Here is a 13,185-nt window from a genome sequence, read left to right on the forward strand (position 1 = left end):
CCTTTGAGAATGTTATCAAGGTTCATCCACATTGTGACATGTTACAGGACTTCTTTCCCATGTAAGACTGGGTAATATTGGTGTCAGCGAAGAACACTTATTCATATCCCTTCCTTTGTCAAAGTCTGCTTGGTTCTTCCACTTTTGAGCTACGAAAGCTATTGCTACTATGAGCATGTGGGTGCAATTATTTCTCTGAGATCTGACCTCATGTCTTCCGAGAGACATTGCTGGGCCAATGATAATAAATCTGCCCCATTTTTGCTTTTGAGAAATCACTTTTTTTTTTACATTCTCTATGGAGTTTGCGGATCATAATTCCTTCATGGACTTCCTGGTACCTATAAATATAAGTGTTTTTGAAGATGATTATCAGATAATAGTCATCCTAACCAGTCTGAGGGCTTGCCTTCCTGTAGTTTTAATGTGTATTTCCCCAGCAATTGACAGTATTTGCCCACCTTTTAACATGATTATTGTAAATATTAATACTTAAATTTCTAATAGTCTTCAATCAAAGAAGACAACATGTTTCTTTAGCATTTACCGTAACACTAAAAAATGCCATGGGGAACTTAATTTACCTATAAAACATTACAGCATACAAGCCCAGGTCAAAATACATTAGTATTCTGCTAAAGGTTCCAAGTTAGTCAAGGTATTTACCTTACGAAAAACTAATATTGGTTAATCTTCCAACTTTTTCTCTAGCTCTAGGATTAAATTTTTTATCTTAAAAGACCTCTCAAATAGCTGTAGGCTCCTATTTTTCAAAGACTTTATTAAAAGTCGCTATGAAGACAATGCCTGCTGTTTCACTCTAGTGAGATGCACACGAGGAACAAATACTGAGTAGCCCATGTGTCTGTCGTACAGGACTAAGCAAAAGGTCTTCTGCTCTGCCACTGAGCTATATCCCTAGTTAATACATTGTTTTAAAACTATGTTATCTAGAAGCTGTAGAAACCAATTCCTCCGATGAACATTTCTGGGGCTTCTATAAAGCCATATTTAGGATTCTTCATTCAACAACCTTACTAAACACGCATCCTGCTTCAGGTACCGGGATGTCCAGAGTAACGGCGGTCATACCCAGCCTAAAATATCTCAATCTAAAGAGAAGAACAGACAAGAAGATCAACAGGTCTGATACAGAATTATTAGCATGTGTTAATCGAGAACCAATCAATAAGCTGAGAATAATTGGTCCAGTCTCTCACGGGAAAAGAGAAACATTGAGATGGTGATGAGGTATGCAAATCAGGTGAATAATTAGGACACTTTCAAAGTATTTTAAGATCTCAAGTGCATAGTTAAAGATTCCCTCCAAATACTTTGGTGCATTCTCAGTTTCTCCCTTCCTTCCAATTTCAATTCACAATTGTGGCTCTCTTACCTGTGTCTTCGTCGCTTGAATGGATTTACGTCATAAATGCTAACGCCTCTCTCTGACTGATTTATTTATTGATTTATAAGTACGCATGAGCAGTGCTGTCCAAGCTGACCATCTTTACGACTGCGGTCTTAGAAGGTTGTTCTCTATCCTTTACTTAGCACTAAGTTTGGGTGTCGTTGCACAGACAGGAAAATGAGTAGTCTGTAAAACAGTGTCACCTTTTGAGAAGCTTTACTCATTCTGTCGCTGTCCTCGCCTGCTTTGACTTGGGTTTTTTGAGACTTGGGTCTCACTCTGTAGCCTATGATGGCTGTAAATGAACTATGTAACCCAAGGGGTCCTCAAGATGATCTGCCTCTTTCTGCCTCGTGAGTTTTGGGATCAAACATGTATACCACCACACCTACATTTTTAAAGAGTTGAGGTTTTAGTCAAGGCCCCGGTTTCCTTGGGAAGTTATACTGTCTTCTTTATTTAACTTAGAGATGTTGACTGGGGACAAGTTGTTGCATGTGTCATGGCAAACTTACTGCCCATGCACAAGGGCAACACCTAGCACCGAAAAAAATGGGAAAAAGTGTCATCCATCATTCTAGGACAGAAGAGTCTGCTTAATACTTAGGTTGTGTTCCCATGTTTCGGATGAGCAGCAAGGTGATATTAACGTTGCTCCTTCTTGGATTTGTGGCAGAGAGGTGACATCTTCCGAGTGAAAGGTTTTTCAGGTACTGACATCGAATTGTCTCTAACCGGATAATTCTGATGAGGTCATCAGGCACATGTCATTGTGCAACTGACTGCCCAATGAGGTGCACAGATCCCAGATAATTTGACAAAGGAAATACCATTAGCCTAGTCGTTTGCAGTAAAAACAGAAACAGGAATTAGTTGCTCATTTAGTCTAAGTGATCCAGTTATGGGGAATATTAAATGTATTACGCCGTGTCTGGGAGACTTGCTGCAGATTGATCACACACACACATACCACACACACACACACACACACACACACACACACACAAATACTTGATAGTTCTCTTTTTATTTCTGACACATGATGTTTGTCGACATTGTGCTGAGTAAGTTCAATAAGTAAACAGAACAGAAACTACTAATTCCATGAAGTGTCCGTGTGGCATAGAGCCAGAGTTGGAGTGTAAGCACGGTGCCGTGAAACGTGTCCCCAAGTCACAGGACGCATGCTTTCTACAGATAGAAATCTCACCCAAAGTGGGAATGGATTAACTGAATAGGCTTTGTGCCCACTGCTGACTGTTTAGTTATTAAGGGAGAAAGAATCATTTGCATATTAGAGGAGTAAATACAAATCCCAAATACTAATTTGCCATGCTCCCGTTTGGAGGCTGTCATTTGACACTCAGTCTTGTACATCATATATGCTAAGCAGAGCTTTTCAACCTTGCTATATCATTAACTTTAAACTGAGTGACATTCAGGTGACATATATGTGGAAAGAATGCACAAATGTCATTGGCAACTTCTCCTACATGCGATGGTGAACGAAGTGAGATTTATATTGCTTTTATTCAGAAACATGCAATGTTATTCTAATTTGACTCACGGATGTTAATGATCTTACTGTTAGCATTAATTTGTTTTCTTTTAATTATACGATTACTCCATTCATTTTCCTAAGTAAAACAGAAAAATACCTCAATTGCCAGATGTTGATGATATGTTCTTTGGGTCTTAATGTCTGGTCTCGTTAGGTTTCTGGTTTTGGCTTGTAAAAGTTTATGGTCTCAGTATTTTGTGGTTTATGTTGGGGAATTTCGCTGGCATATTTTAAAGATACGGTGACCGTTTTCCATCGATGACTTCTGCCAACCTTTGTCCTTCATGATCATCATGACGGATGTTTTTCGAGTGTGAGCCTCTGCAGTCTGACAGGTTTCTCCTCTTCTTCCAAAAGCATTCATCAAATGCCTGCTGCCTGTTTTTTCAAAAAATATTTTTTGTTCTTTATCCCTGAAAGCCCATGTTTGTCTAGAGAAAGTCTGCGACTCAATGAGACTCAGTTTATATTTTTGAAAAATATTGACATGAAATTTAAGGCTAAGCATCTTCAAAAGGTAGCTCTGTCTGATGACTCTTAACATTTAAGTGAACAAGGACAGCCTCTTGTGAGGCTAACAGTGTTGTCCAAAGGAAGACATAGACGCTTAGCGTCTTCTCTTCCCTAATGCTACCCATCCTCTCCGGCACAGGAAAGCATGTTGCCCCAGTCCTGTGACTCTCTTAGTTTGCTCCCTGCCTGTCTAGATTGCTCCCAGAGAAAAATGAGATGAAGGCAAACAACTTTGAAATGATGTTTTTATTCTGATATGGCCCAGAAAATGGAGCGGTTAAAAAAAGAACCAAATATTTGAATTTCATCGTTTATACTGTTTTTCCAATAGCTTTGTATTGTTCCCACGTTGGGTGCACAGCTCTCTCGTGAGTGGGTATTAGCCTCAGTGTAAAGTAAGGAAACAAGTTTAGGGAGAGGTTGGGAAGTCCACTCTCCTTACTGATAGAACCACATGTCAAGCCACAGAGCTCAGATCGCAACCCCCACACTACTTTAGGTGCACGTTTCCTTCTGGTGAGTCCATACTATAAGGAAAGAGGAAAGAGGATAAGTTACAAGGTCTCTTCTTTGTGACTTAAATTGAAAAATGTTTAAATCTTAGATTCTCACATTTTTCTATTTAAAAATTTTTTTTTGAAGTTGACATGGAGACCTAGCCTAAAGGATCACTTCCTATCACTTCCCTCGGAAACAATATGAAGACGAAAATTTATTTTGCCATATCAATTTTTTTTTGCTTCTTTCACAGCTGCAGATGTTTTTTGAGACATTCCTGAGGACCAGTTCACCTCTGCAAGCCCTGGACAGCCTGAAGGAAGCCATTAGCAAGCTGCTGTTGGTAGCTGAGGTGTTTAGTGACTCATCTACTCTGGGACCAAAGACCTTTCATAGGTGAGAGAGAGAGAGAGAGAGAGAGAGAGAGAGAGAGAGAGAGAGAGAGAGAGAGAGAGAGAGAGAGAGAGAGAGATACAGACAGAGATAGACAGGCAGGGAGGGAGATTCTAAAATTTATTAGTGAAAAACTTAATCGTTGAAAGTAAATAGTACTTGGAAATTGTATGTCAGTATATTATAATATGATCTTTTAAGCATGCAGGGACTGATTTACAGATTCTAAAACTTCAGAGTTTGTTACATGCTATTTTTTGTATCTAAATAGTGAAAATTAATAAAATACAGGGCTCATCATTATCATCATCACCACCACCACCACCACCACCATCATCACCATCATCATCGTTGTCCTCATCATAGCAATCTTACTTTGCAACCTACACTAGCCTCCGACTTATGATTCCCCTGCCTCCACTTCCTAAGTGCTGAGTCTCCAAGCTTGTTCTTGGATCCTAAAATTATTTTGAAACTGTGGCCACCTTTAAAGTATTTTCATCAAATATACTAAAGTATTGGCTGTGTATAACTTTACCTAGACGTGTCACACTTTGTTCTCAAACATCCTTATGATTTCAAAATGCTGAGGAAGAGACCAAAGCTCTAGATAACAGAACTTGGCCACCTCTACTCTCACATCTCAGCTCCTTTGACTATAGCTTCTTTTCCTTATTCTAAGGAGATGCTAACTCCCGTTTTCCAACAAGAGAGAGGTGCTCAGTCTGCACGTATCAGTGTGAGGCATGGTGGCCTTGGAGACTGCTCCCCATATTAAGGTTCTCAGGCATTAACATCATGGTTACCTTAGTGGGTCATGGAGAACGGAGGCAGATTTGCAATGTCTTCACTGAGCAAAGGAGATTCGAACCCACAACCCATTTCGCGTGATTCTCTACTGTCCACTGACCTCTTTACTCACTGAAGCTGAATGGTATCAATCATTAGCAATGCTATGATGGCGGGTAAGTGTAGCTAACTTACGGCTTCTCCTTCCAGATGTAGGCACTGCTTTCAGCTTATGACCTTTGACATTGGTTATGGAGATCCGGGGAATCCTGTGGTGCTGCAGGTGAGTGTGTGCTGGGGTGGGAGCGGGTTTCACAGTTACCAGCTGATTAAGAATAACATGCCTTGAAGTCACTCCAGGCTCATGTGCCCATGGTTTTCTTAACAAGGGGGGAGTCTGTGAACTTGGACGACCATTGCAGACACACTAGGACAAGCACAGAGTTTTCTATAGTTCCCCTTAATTCATGAAGAAAAGCGGGGCACATCAATAATAACCAACATAAGATGATGCAGGGACTTGCGTGGTGTCCTGAAAAGATAGTTCTGTCCTTGTCTACTTTTTAAAAAATTTTTTTAAATTAATATATGTGACTGACTATACTGTTGCTGTCTTCAGACACACCAGAGGAGGGCGTTGATCCCATTACAGATGATTGTGAGTCACCATGATGTGGTTGCTGGGAATTGAACTCAGGACCTCTGGAAGAACAGTCAGTGCTTTTAACCACTGAGCCTTTAATTAAGAAGTCCATGGGGACTAGACAGACTGCTTGGTGACAGAATTCTTGCCTGGAATACACTAGGTTGTAGATTTCATCCTATCGATACAAATAAATTATTTTTAAATTTTAATCTAAAATCATAAAATGTCCATGTATTTTTAAAAATATTTCTCTGGTACATGTATATATATATAAATGTGGGTTTTTTAAAGTTTGCTTCGAGTTATAACTCTTTCAGATCACTTCTCCTAAGCATATTTTTCTTCTAAACAGCCTTCAGTGGTAAAAAAAAATTTTTAAAATTGTTAACTTATTAAAAAACGAAGCTGTCTATTGGGCTATAAAGTGGGAAGGAACAGGAAACACAACAGTCTAATGGGTAACCAGAGTTCAACCCCACCAGTATTTCTTTTTTCTCAAACTTTATTTGCTTGCAGTTTTAAGATTCATCTGTAAAATTTTTAATATTATGAAATCTTTAAGTGGCCATTCACTTTTCAACTGTAATAGTAGATATTTAAAAAAAACTCGTGTTTTGGAAAAGAGGACACGTATATTGTCCGTGGAGAAATAGACGTGAGATATAAAGAATTTGACTCAGGCTCCTTTACCTTGAAAGAATGGTATATTCTCTCATCAGAAGCGGTCCTCAGGTTTACAGAACTGTTCGCCCCGAGAAGACCACTAGATGGCAGTTCTGGTCTACAATCCAACCTGAAATAAATCAGAGCTCCGTTCACTGTGCTGTCTCCTCCTCTACCTCTCTCCCTTCCAAGGTACACGAGCGTTTAAAATTTCACGATGATGAGAATCTCCACGTAGAGGACCAAAATACGGAAAGAATCCTCTTAAGGGATACTTTCGACTTCCTCTTCTCCAATGCGTCTTCCCTTCCCGTGGTTTCTGAGATGCTGCAGAGGCCTGAGAGGGCAGGTGCATCTGTGGTAAGCCCACACTTGAACACTGACAAGTGGTTTTCAGCCACTGGTTATTTTTATTGTGCAATTTGATAAATACTTTACTTGAAATTAATTTATAATTGTTACCGATTATTGTGAGCTTCTGGATTTTTTTCCCTCCGACCTAAGGACCAACATCATTTCATATTGACCCAGTGTACGTGTGAAGGGTTATGAAGAAAATGACAAAAAAAGTTTGTGGTAGTCGAGGAATGTTTATAGATATTTTGAAACAATGATAGATGTTTATACATTTTAGAACACTTTACAAAGACTCTTAGAACGCTTTGAAGACCGTCTAGGATGCCAGGTTACTCCAGGATGACTCCAGAGGAATTGAATTAAAACATGAATTTGCTTAAATATTCATGTCTGTTAACATTTGGCTAGATGCTGACAACCAGGGTGGAGTGTTTCAGACTCGTGCTGTTTTTTTATGGCAGACTAGCACAATGGTTTTATACACTAAAAAAATCTGATCAGGTTATCATAGTATTATACCCCCTCCATGTGTATTTTGGAACCCCGTATTTGGAGAATTTGGAAGAGGAGAATGTAAAAGATCTCACAAAGGTACTCATAGTGCCTGTCATACACGCCTCTTCCCAGAACGTCGCTCGATCTCAGGTACACACTAGGAAGCAAATGCATGCTGGGAAACCTGGGCTGGGAGGTGGGCTCGCAAGTCTATGAAGCCCTCCACCTGTGTGGTTCCGCATTGGGACTTCCTGTGCAGAAACGCTTTGATGTTTTAGCCTCTAGAGCTCAGAAGGCCCAAGGGAAATCTCGCATTCCCAAACTTTTGTCCCATGCATTCTGTCTCCTGCACTCACCCCCACCCCGACCTTACTACCAAGGCTCCGTAGGCTTAGCTCAGACAGTCGCTCTTATCAAGCATGATATTTTTTTTAAATCTTTGGATGGATAGTGTTGTGACAACTTATCATTTCAATGACTTTAGTAACTTTCTATAACTTTAGTAAGTTTAGCTGTTTACAGAGTCTGGTCAATTTATTGAGCAGGCGTGAGGAAAGATGATTTGATTGGTTCCTGGTCTCTGAAGGCTTTTTTTTTTTTTTTCCTCTCTCCTTTCTAGGATGGAAAGTATCAGAAGGAGTTAAATCAGTGCCTGTCGTTAGAGGAAATTCACTCAATTAGGACTTTTGTAAAGGAACTTGGGAATCTGGGCCAATTCCAACTGGTAAAACAAAAGTGACATTTCTTTCCACTTGGTGACTGACATTATGGTATTAATAGATTAGCCATAAATTGCCCGATTTTCCCCTTCAAATCGCACACAGATATTTCTTTACAACCCTTTTGTAAGCTATTTTTGCTCTTTTGGGAAGACGTATATGATTTGCTTTAAGAGTTTGCTAATAATATGGGATTTACCAGAGGTGAAGGAAGTGACATCACAGTAGCTGTCATGGTCCTCTGGGGGAAGATGCTGATATTTTTCTAAGGGGCATTTCATTTTTAGCTTTGGGGCATGTACAAGGAACGAATATTTGTTATTTTTATTACCCTTTTTGAGCAAAATTAAATATAATTTAACATAATAAGACTTTTAAAACAGCCTAATCTTTTTTATTGGTTATTTTATTTATTTACATTCCAAATGTTATTCCCCTTCTCGGGTTTCCCCTTCACAACCCCCTTATCCCATGCCCCACTCCCCCTACATTCCCTACACTGGGGCATCAAGCCTTCCCAGGACCTTCCATTGATGTCAGACAAGGCCATCCTCTGCTACACATGCAGCTGGAGCCATGGGTCCCTCCATGTGCACTCTTTGGTTGTTGGTTAAGTCCCTGAGAGCTCTGTGGGGTCTGCTTGGTTGATATTGTTGTTCTTCCTGTGGGGTTGTAAACCCCTTCAGCTCTTACAGTCCTTTCACTAACTCCTCCATTGGGGTCTCGGTGCTCAGTCTGATGGTTGGCTGGGAAAAACAGCCTAATCTTCATTGGTAGTTACAATATTGCAAGAGTCAATAGAGGGTACTGAATAGTTTACTCAGAGCAGCTCTTACTGGTGTCAACCTGTCAGAGGACATGTTTTCCTCACCCTGGTACTTTTGAGGCTCATCAATTTATTGGTCAATATCAAAGCTTAAGTGGTTACATATGACTGCCCATGTTCAGTGTGCTTTCTTTCATTTCTGCCACTAATGTAGACTATAGAATATAATTACTTTGTATCTTATTTGATATTTCTTTCTATAAAGCCATGTTAAAATAGTATTTAAAGTTAATTGTTGAGTTACTAACTTGATACAAGGTTCAAATATTTCTTATAGTTTTTTTCAACTTGTGTATACACACTACTTATTCAAGTTGTAACCAGTTGACCAAGCTCACCAATAAAAGCCTGACGTATTTTATGCAATTTAGCCTCATGCTATGGAGGACTGAGAGAAACGTGATGAATCCAAGACAATGTAGCCAATATACTTATTATTTTAATTAGTTCACATGTGTTAAATGACAGTCTAGCTCAATGGTTTAGACACCCACTCAAATGTAGAAATTCATCACTCAAAACACTGAGAGGCAGACAGCCTCTGTGGGAACAAGAGAAGTAAAGAAACAAGGCTAATCCTCAATTTCTTGATTCAGCATAGAAACAAGATAACCAATTTCCTCTTTTTTGTGAGATTCATAGTTCTCACCCTGGCATAACCTGCCTGTAGCACAAAGGGACTTTTTTATTTCTCCACTGCCTGACTTCCTCTGTTACCAAGCTGTTTTCAGGTTTCAATTGCTGGAAAGGAGAGACCCATTTATAGTCACTGAAAGGGGAAAAAAGTGACTTCATTTAGAAATGTGATCATCAATTACTTTCATAATGCATTTAAAAGCAACCTTTAGTACCAAAATTTAAATTATAATAGTGACCAGTAGATTCTCTCTCTCTCTCTCTCTCTCTCTCTCTCTCTCTCTCTCTCTCTCTCTCTCTCTCTGTGTGTGTGTGTGTGTGTGTGTGTGTGTGTGGTCTCTGTGTGAGTGTGTGTGAGCATGGGTGTGTACAAGAATGAGTGCATCCAGTAAATATGGAGGTCAGAAGACAACACCAGCTGTCACTCCGCATGTGCCTTCTTCCTTGTTTTCTGCAACAGTCTCTTATTGGCCCAGGACTCATCAAGTAGGCCGGGCTAGCTGTTCAGTGAGCTCAGGGGGTCCATGAGTCTTTGCCTCCCGTGCTGGATTCTGAATGAAGTCATGCTTGGCTTTCTTGTAGCATCTGGAGATCTAACTGAGGTCTTTATGCTTTCAGTGCAACTGTGTTATCAACCCAGCCTATGACCAGCAGGTCTTTAATAAACAATTGCTTGACCAAACAATATCCAACTAAAATATAATTAGTATCCATAACACTACCATTTAAATTATGTTTCAAAGTTTCAGCTGATCTGTTTTGTTCTGCTGATGTTTTCTTTGAACATTTCTTCTCAGCTCTTCCCATCCACTGTTCCTGGGATTCAGTCTCTGATGGGTGAATTTTATGATACGGCAACTCCTGGCTCAGTCCTGTCCCACTACTGGTCTCTTTTAAATGTATTTGAACAATTTTGGCTCGTGAATAAAAAGGCACAGCTACATTCACTGGAATGGTAAGAGAGCCACAAATGTGAATTGTGCAATCCAAGAAATCTTAAGTCTAAAAGATTGATTTCAAAAGGCTTTGCCTACATTAAAGCGAGCAGGAGAAAAAAAAAAGGAAGTACGCCCAAAAATTTATGGTCTGGAAAATAAATGATTTTCAAGTACTGAAACCATAATGGTTCTGGTGGTCATCAGACCCTGTAACAAAAAAAAAAAAAAAAAAAAAAAAAAAAGGCCGTCCAACAGTTTCAAACAAAGATGTGACTCCATAACAAAGTAATGTTTAAAATTAAACATTCTAGTATTGTTTCACCGTGTGATCCATACCTTTGGATTACCGGAGCATCTGCAAGATTTGACAGGGGCTGTGTTTTGAGCCATCCATCATCCTGAAGATAGATACAGCAGGCACATTTATTTGGGAGTTAGAAAGGCATGGCTTTATTATGAATAAAAAATAATCTGATTTTATAAATATATACTGGGCTTTATTTGGTTTGATTTAGAGAGTGCTTTCCCATCTTCGTTTCTACTTTAAGGGGAGGCAGCCAATGAGGGGACAGGCAGGTGAGATAGTAATGTCTCTAGAAGCTGGCAAAGGATGCACTTAAACTTTGTTGTTCTTTAATATGGATAGAATTAAGAGAGCATTTGATTTTTCTACTGCCAGGAAAACAGAATTAGACCTAAGCCTCCCAGGGAGATGAAAGACTAAGGGACATGACACTCATTTATGTCCCTTCCAGTCACTGTTGGGAATAGCTTCAGCAATGTTCCCTTGTCCTTTATTCCCTTCTGTGTCAGGAGACAGTGACTGTAAGAAACTCACTTGGAATTAAAGATACAAGTAGCCGTGGATCTGAGGACTTCTTAGAACTTCTCCCACTGTTAACATTCACTTTGATTGCAAAAGCTCGGTAGCCTTGGCTCGATTCCCTCAATAAGTCAAAGGCGGTTTTCCTTGTGTGCTTGAAAGTTGTTTTAAACACTACAATATAAAGCCACCTTTCACACTTAACCCTCACTCTAACATCCAAGACTGCCCCGTACATCAGGATAGATACACGAGGAACAGGCACGAATCCCCAAGGAGCCTGCTTGTGTTGACCTTGACGTTCAATAAGTTCCCTCCAGAGACTTGCAAGCTTTAGAACATCTATTCCCTGGCCATGTTATTTCCAGCTCCTCATATATGACCAGGTTTGACAACGCCCTGATTAAAATGAGAAGACTAAGCTCTCTTGCCTTAAAGAAACGTAATAGTGGTCACTGTTGAGCATAATTATAAAGGATAGGGACCGACCATTCTGAACTGCACAAAGGTGGATCAAACATTCCTAGCGTTCTAGTTTATTGATGACAGTGGGCAAAGTGAGTCCTTTAAAACTCAGTTTCTTTGCGTGCAATTATGATTTAGGCTGCCTACCTTGTAATATTCCAAGAAGATTACCTAAGAAAGCCTCTATGTGTCTCACATCGAGGTACCGATAGGTGATGAGAAGCAGTGTACCCGTTTGTGCTCCTGTGCCACTCAGGGGCCATTTTAGCAACTTTGGTGAGGGTGTTTTTTTGTTGTTGTTTTTTTTTGTTTTGTTTTGTTTTTTTATAAGGAGAGCCATATATGGACAAAAACGAGCTCTCTATATTAACGGACAGAAGTCTATTTCTGATATTTATCAAAAGTCAAGCAGCAATTATGCTCCTAGAAATGTCTCTGCAGTACTCAGCTTAAATTATCTTTAACAGTTTAACAGGGGGTCTGCATATTTCATGATCATTCACACTTTATTGCAAGGAGGATCCTACTTCTCCTATAAATGTGAGGGAGAATGAGGTTCTAAGGCAGATCAGCAGCGTAAGACATCAGGCTAACACCAATACTGGCATACTGACCTTCAGAACACACATACAGAACAACCTTTGTTCTGCACTTTTCTTCAGCCCTTGGATCGAATGACTTCATGTTTCCTCAGAAACACAGAGAGAGCATTTGCTTGTAGCATGGCAATGAGGTGAGAAAATGGAGTTAGAACATCAGCAGTCGTGGGCGACATTATGCGTGAGACCCAAGGGCTCAATGTAAGTGGCGAAGGAGTCTTCCTTAATTTTCACGCTCCTAGAAATAAAGTAGTATATGGGCTTTGCTCTGTGGAAATACATACAAATTCAAGATGATTTATCCACCAAGACATCCGAGGAAGGAGTGCACAATGCTTTTGTGTACAAGTTCACTCCATTAAGACGGCCACGCTTCCACAACTCAGGTCATGTGAATTTCGGGGCTGTATCTCTTGAATGAAGTCCTTCTTCATGAAACATTCTTAGGTTTTTGTTTTCAATCTAGACTTTATCTAAATTTACCTATGTAGTGGAGAGATTTTGACTGTGTAGAAAGCCCTGCGTTGGATCCTCAACATTACAAAAATAAACAAACAACTGAGAATCTCACCACCATCAAAAAACTTCCTGTCTTCTGCCACAGATCCTTTATCCGTTACTCCATTCCTTGGAAGGAATCATTGCAGCTTTGCCTCCATTTTGATATGTACACGAATGGAGAACAGGCTTTAGACAATGAGAGAAATACTAGTTAGCAGTCAGAGAAATCTTTTTAATGCATCAGGTTTTTTTGTTGTTGTTTTTTTGTTTGTTTGTTTTTGGTTGTTTTGTTTTAAGACTTCCTTCCCGCTGCTTCTGGGATGCCTTGCTGACCTCTGTGCCGCTCAGCCCA

At 39.8% G+C, this 13,185-nt stretch overlaps 1 protein-coding gene across 4 annotated transcripts in view; it reads left to right on the forward strand.

The window, feature by feature from the left end:
• Cped1 (cadherin-like and PC-esterase domain containing 1) overlaps positions 1-13,185 on the forward strand; it is a 272,255-nt gene that overhangs the window by 135,703 nt on the left and 123,367 nt on the right. For all 4 annotated transcript variants that reach the window (NM_001431795.1, NM_001431796.1, NM_001431797.1 and 1 more), the window contains 5 exon segments: positions 4,237-4,379; positions 5,376-5,448; positions 6,667-6,834; positions 7,946-8,050; positions 10,305-10,462. In NM_001431795.1, coding sequence (NP_001418724.1) covers positions 4,237-4,379; positions 5,376-5,448; positions 6,667-6,834; positions 7,946-8,050; positions 10,305-10,462 — 647 coding nt within the window.

This window comes from Rattus norvegicus, chromosome 4 (assembly GCF_021556685.1).
Source record: "Rattus norvegicus strain SHRSP/BbbUtx chromosome 4, alternate assembly SHRSP_T2T, whole genome shotgun sequence".
NCBI classification, from domain to species: Eukaryota; Metazoa; Chordata; class Mammalia; order Rodentia; family Muridae; genus Rattus; species Rattus norvegicus.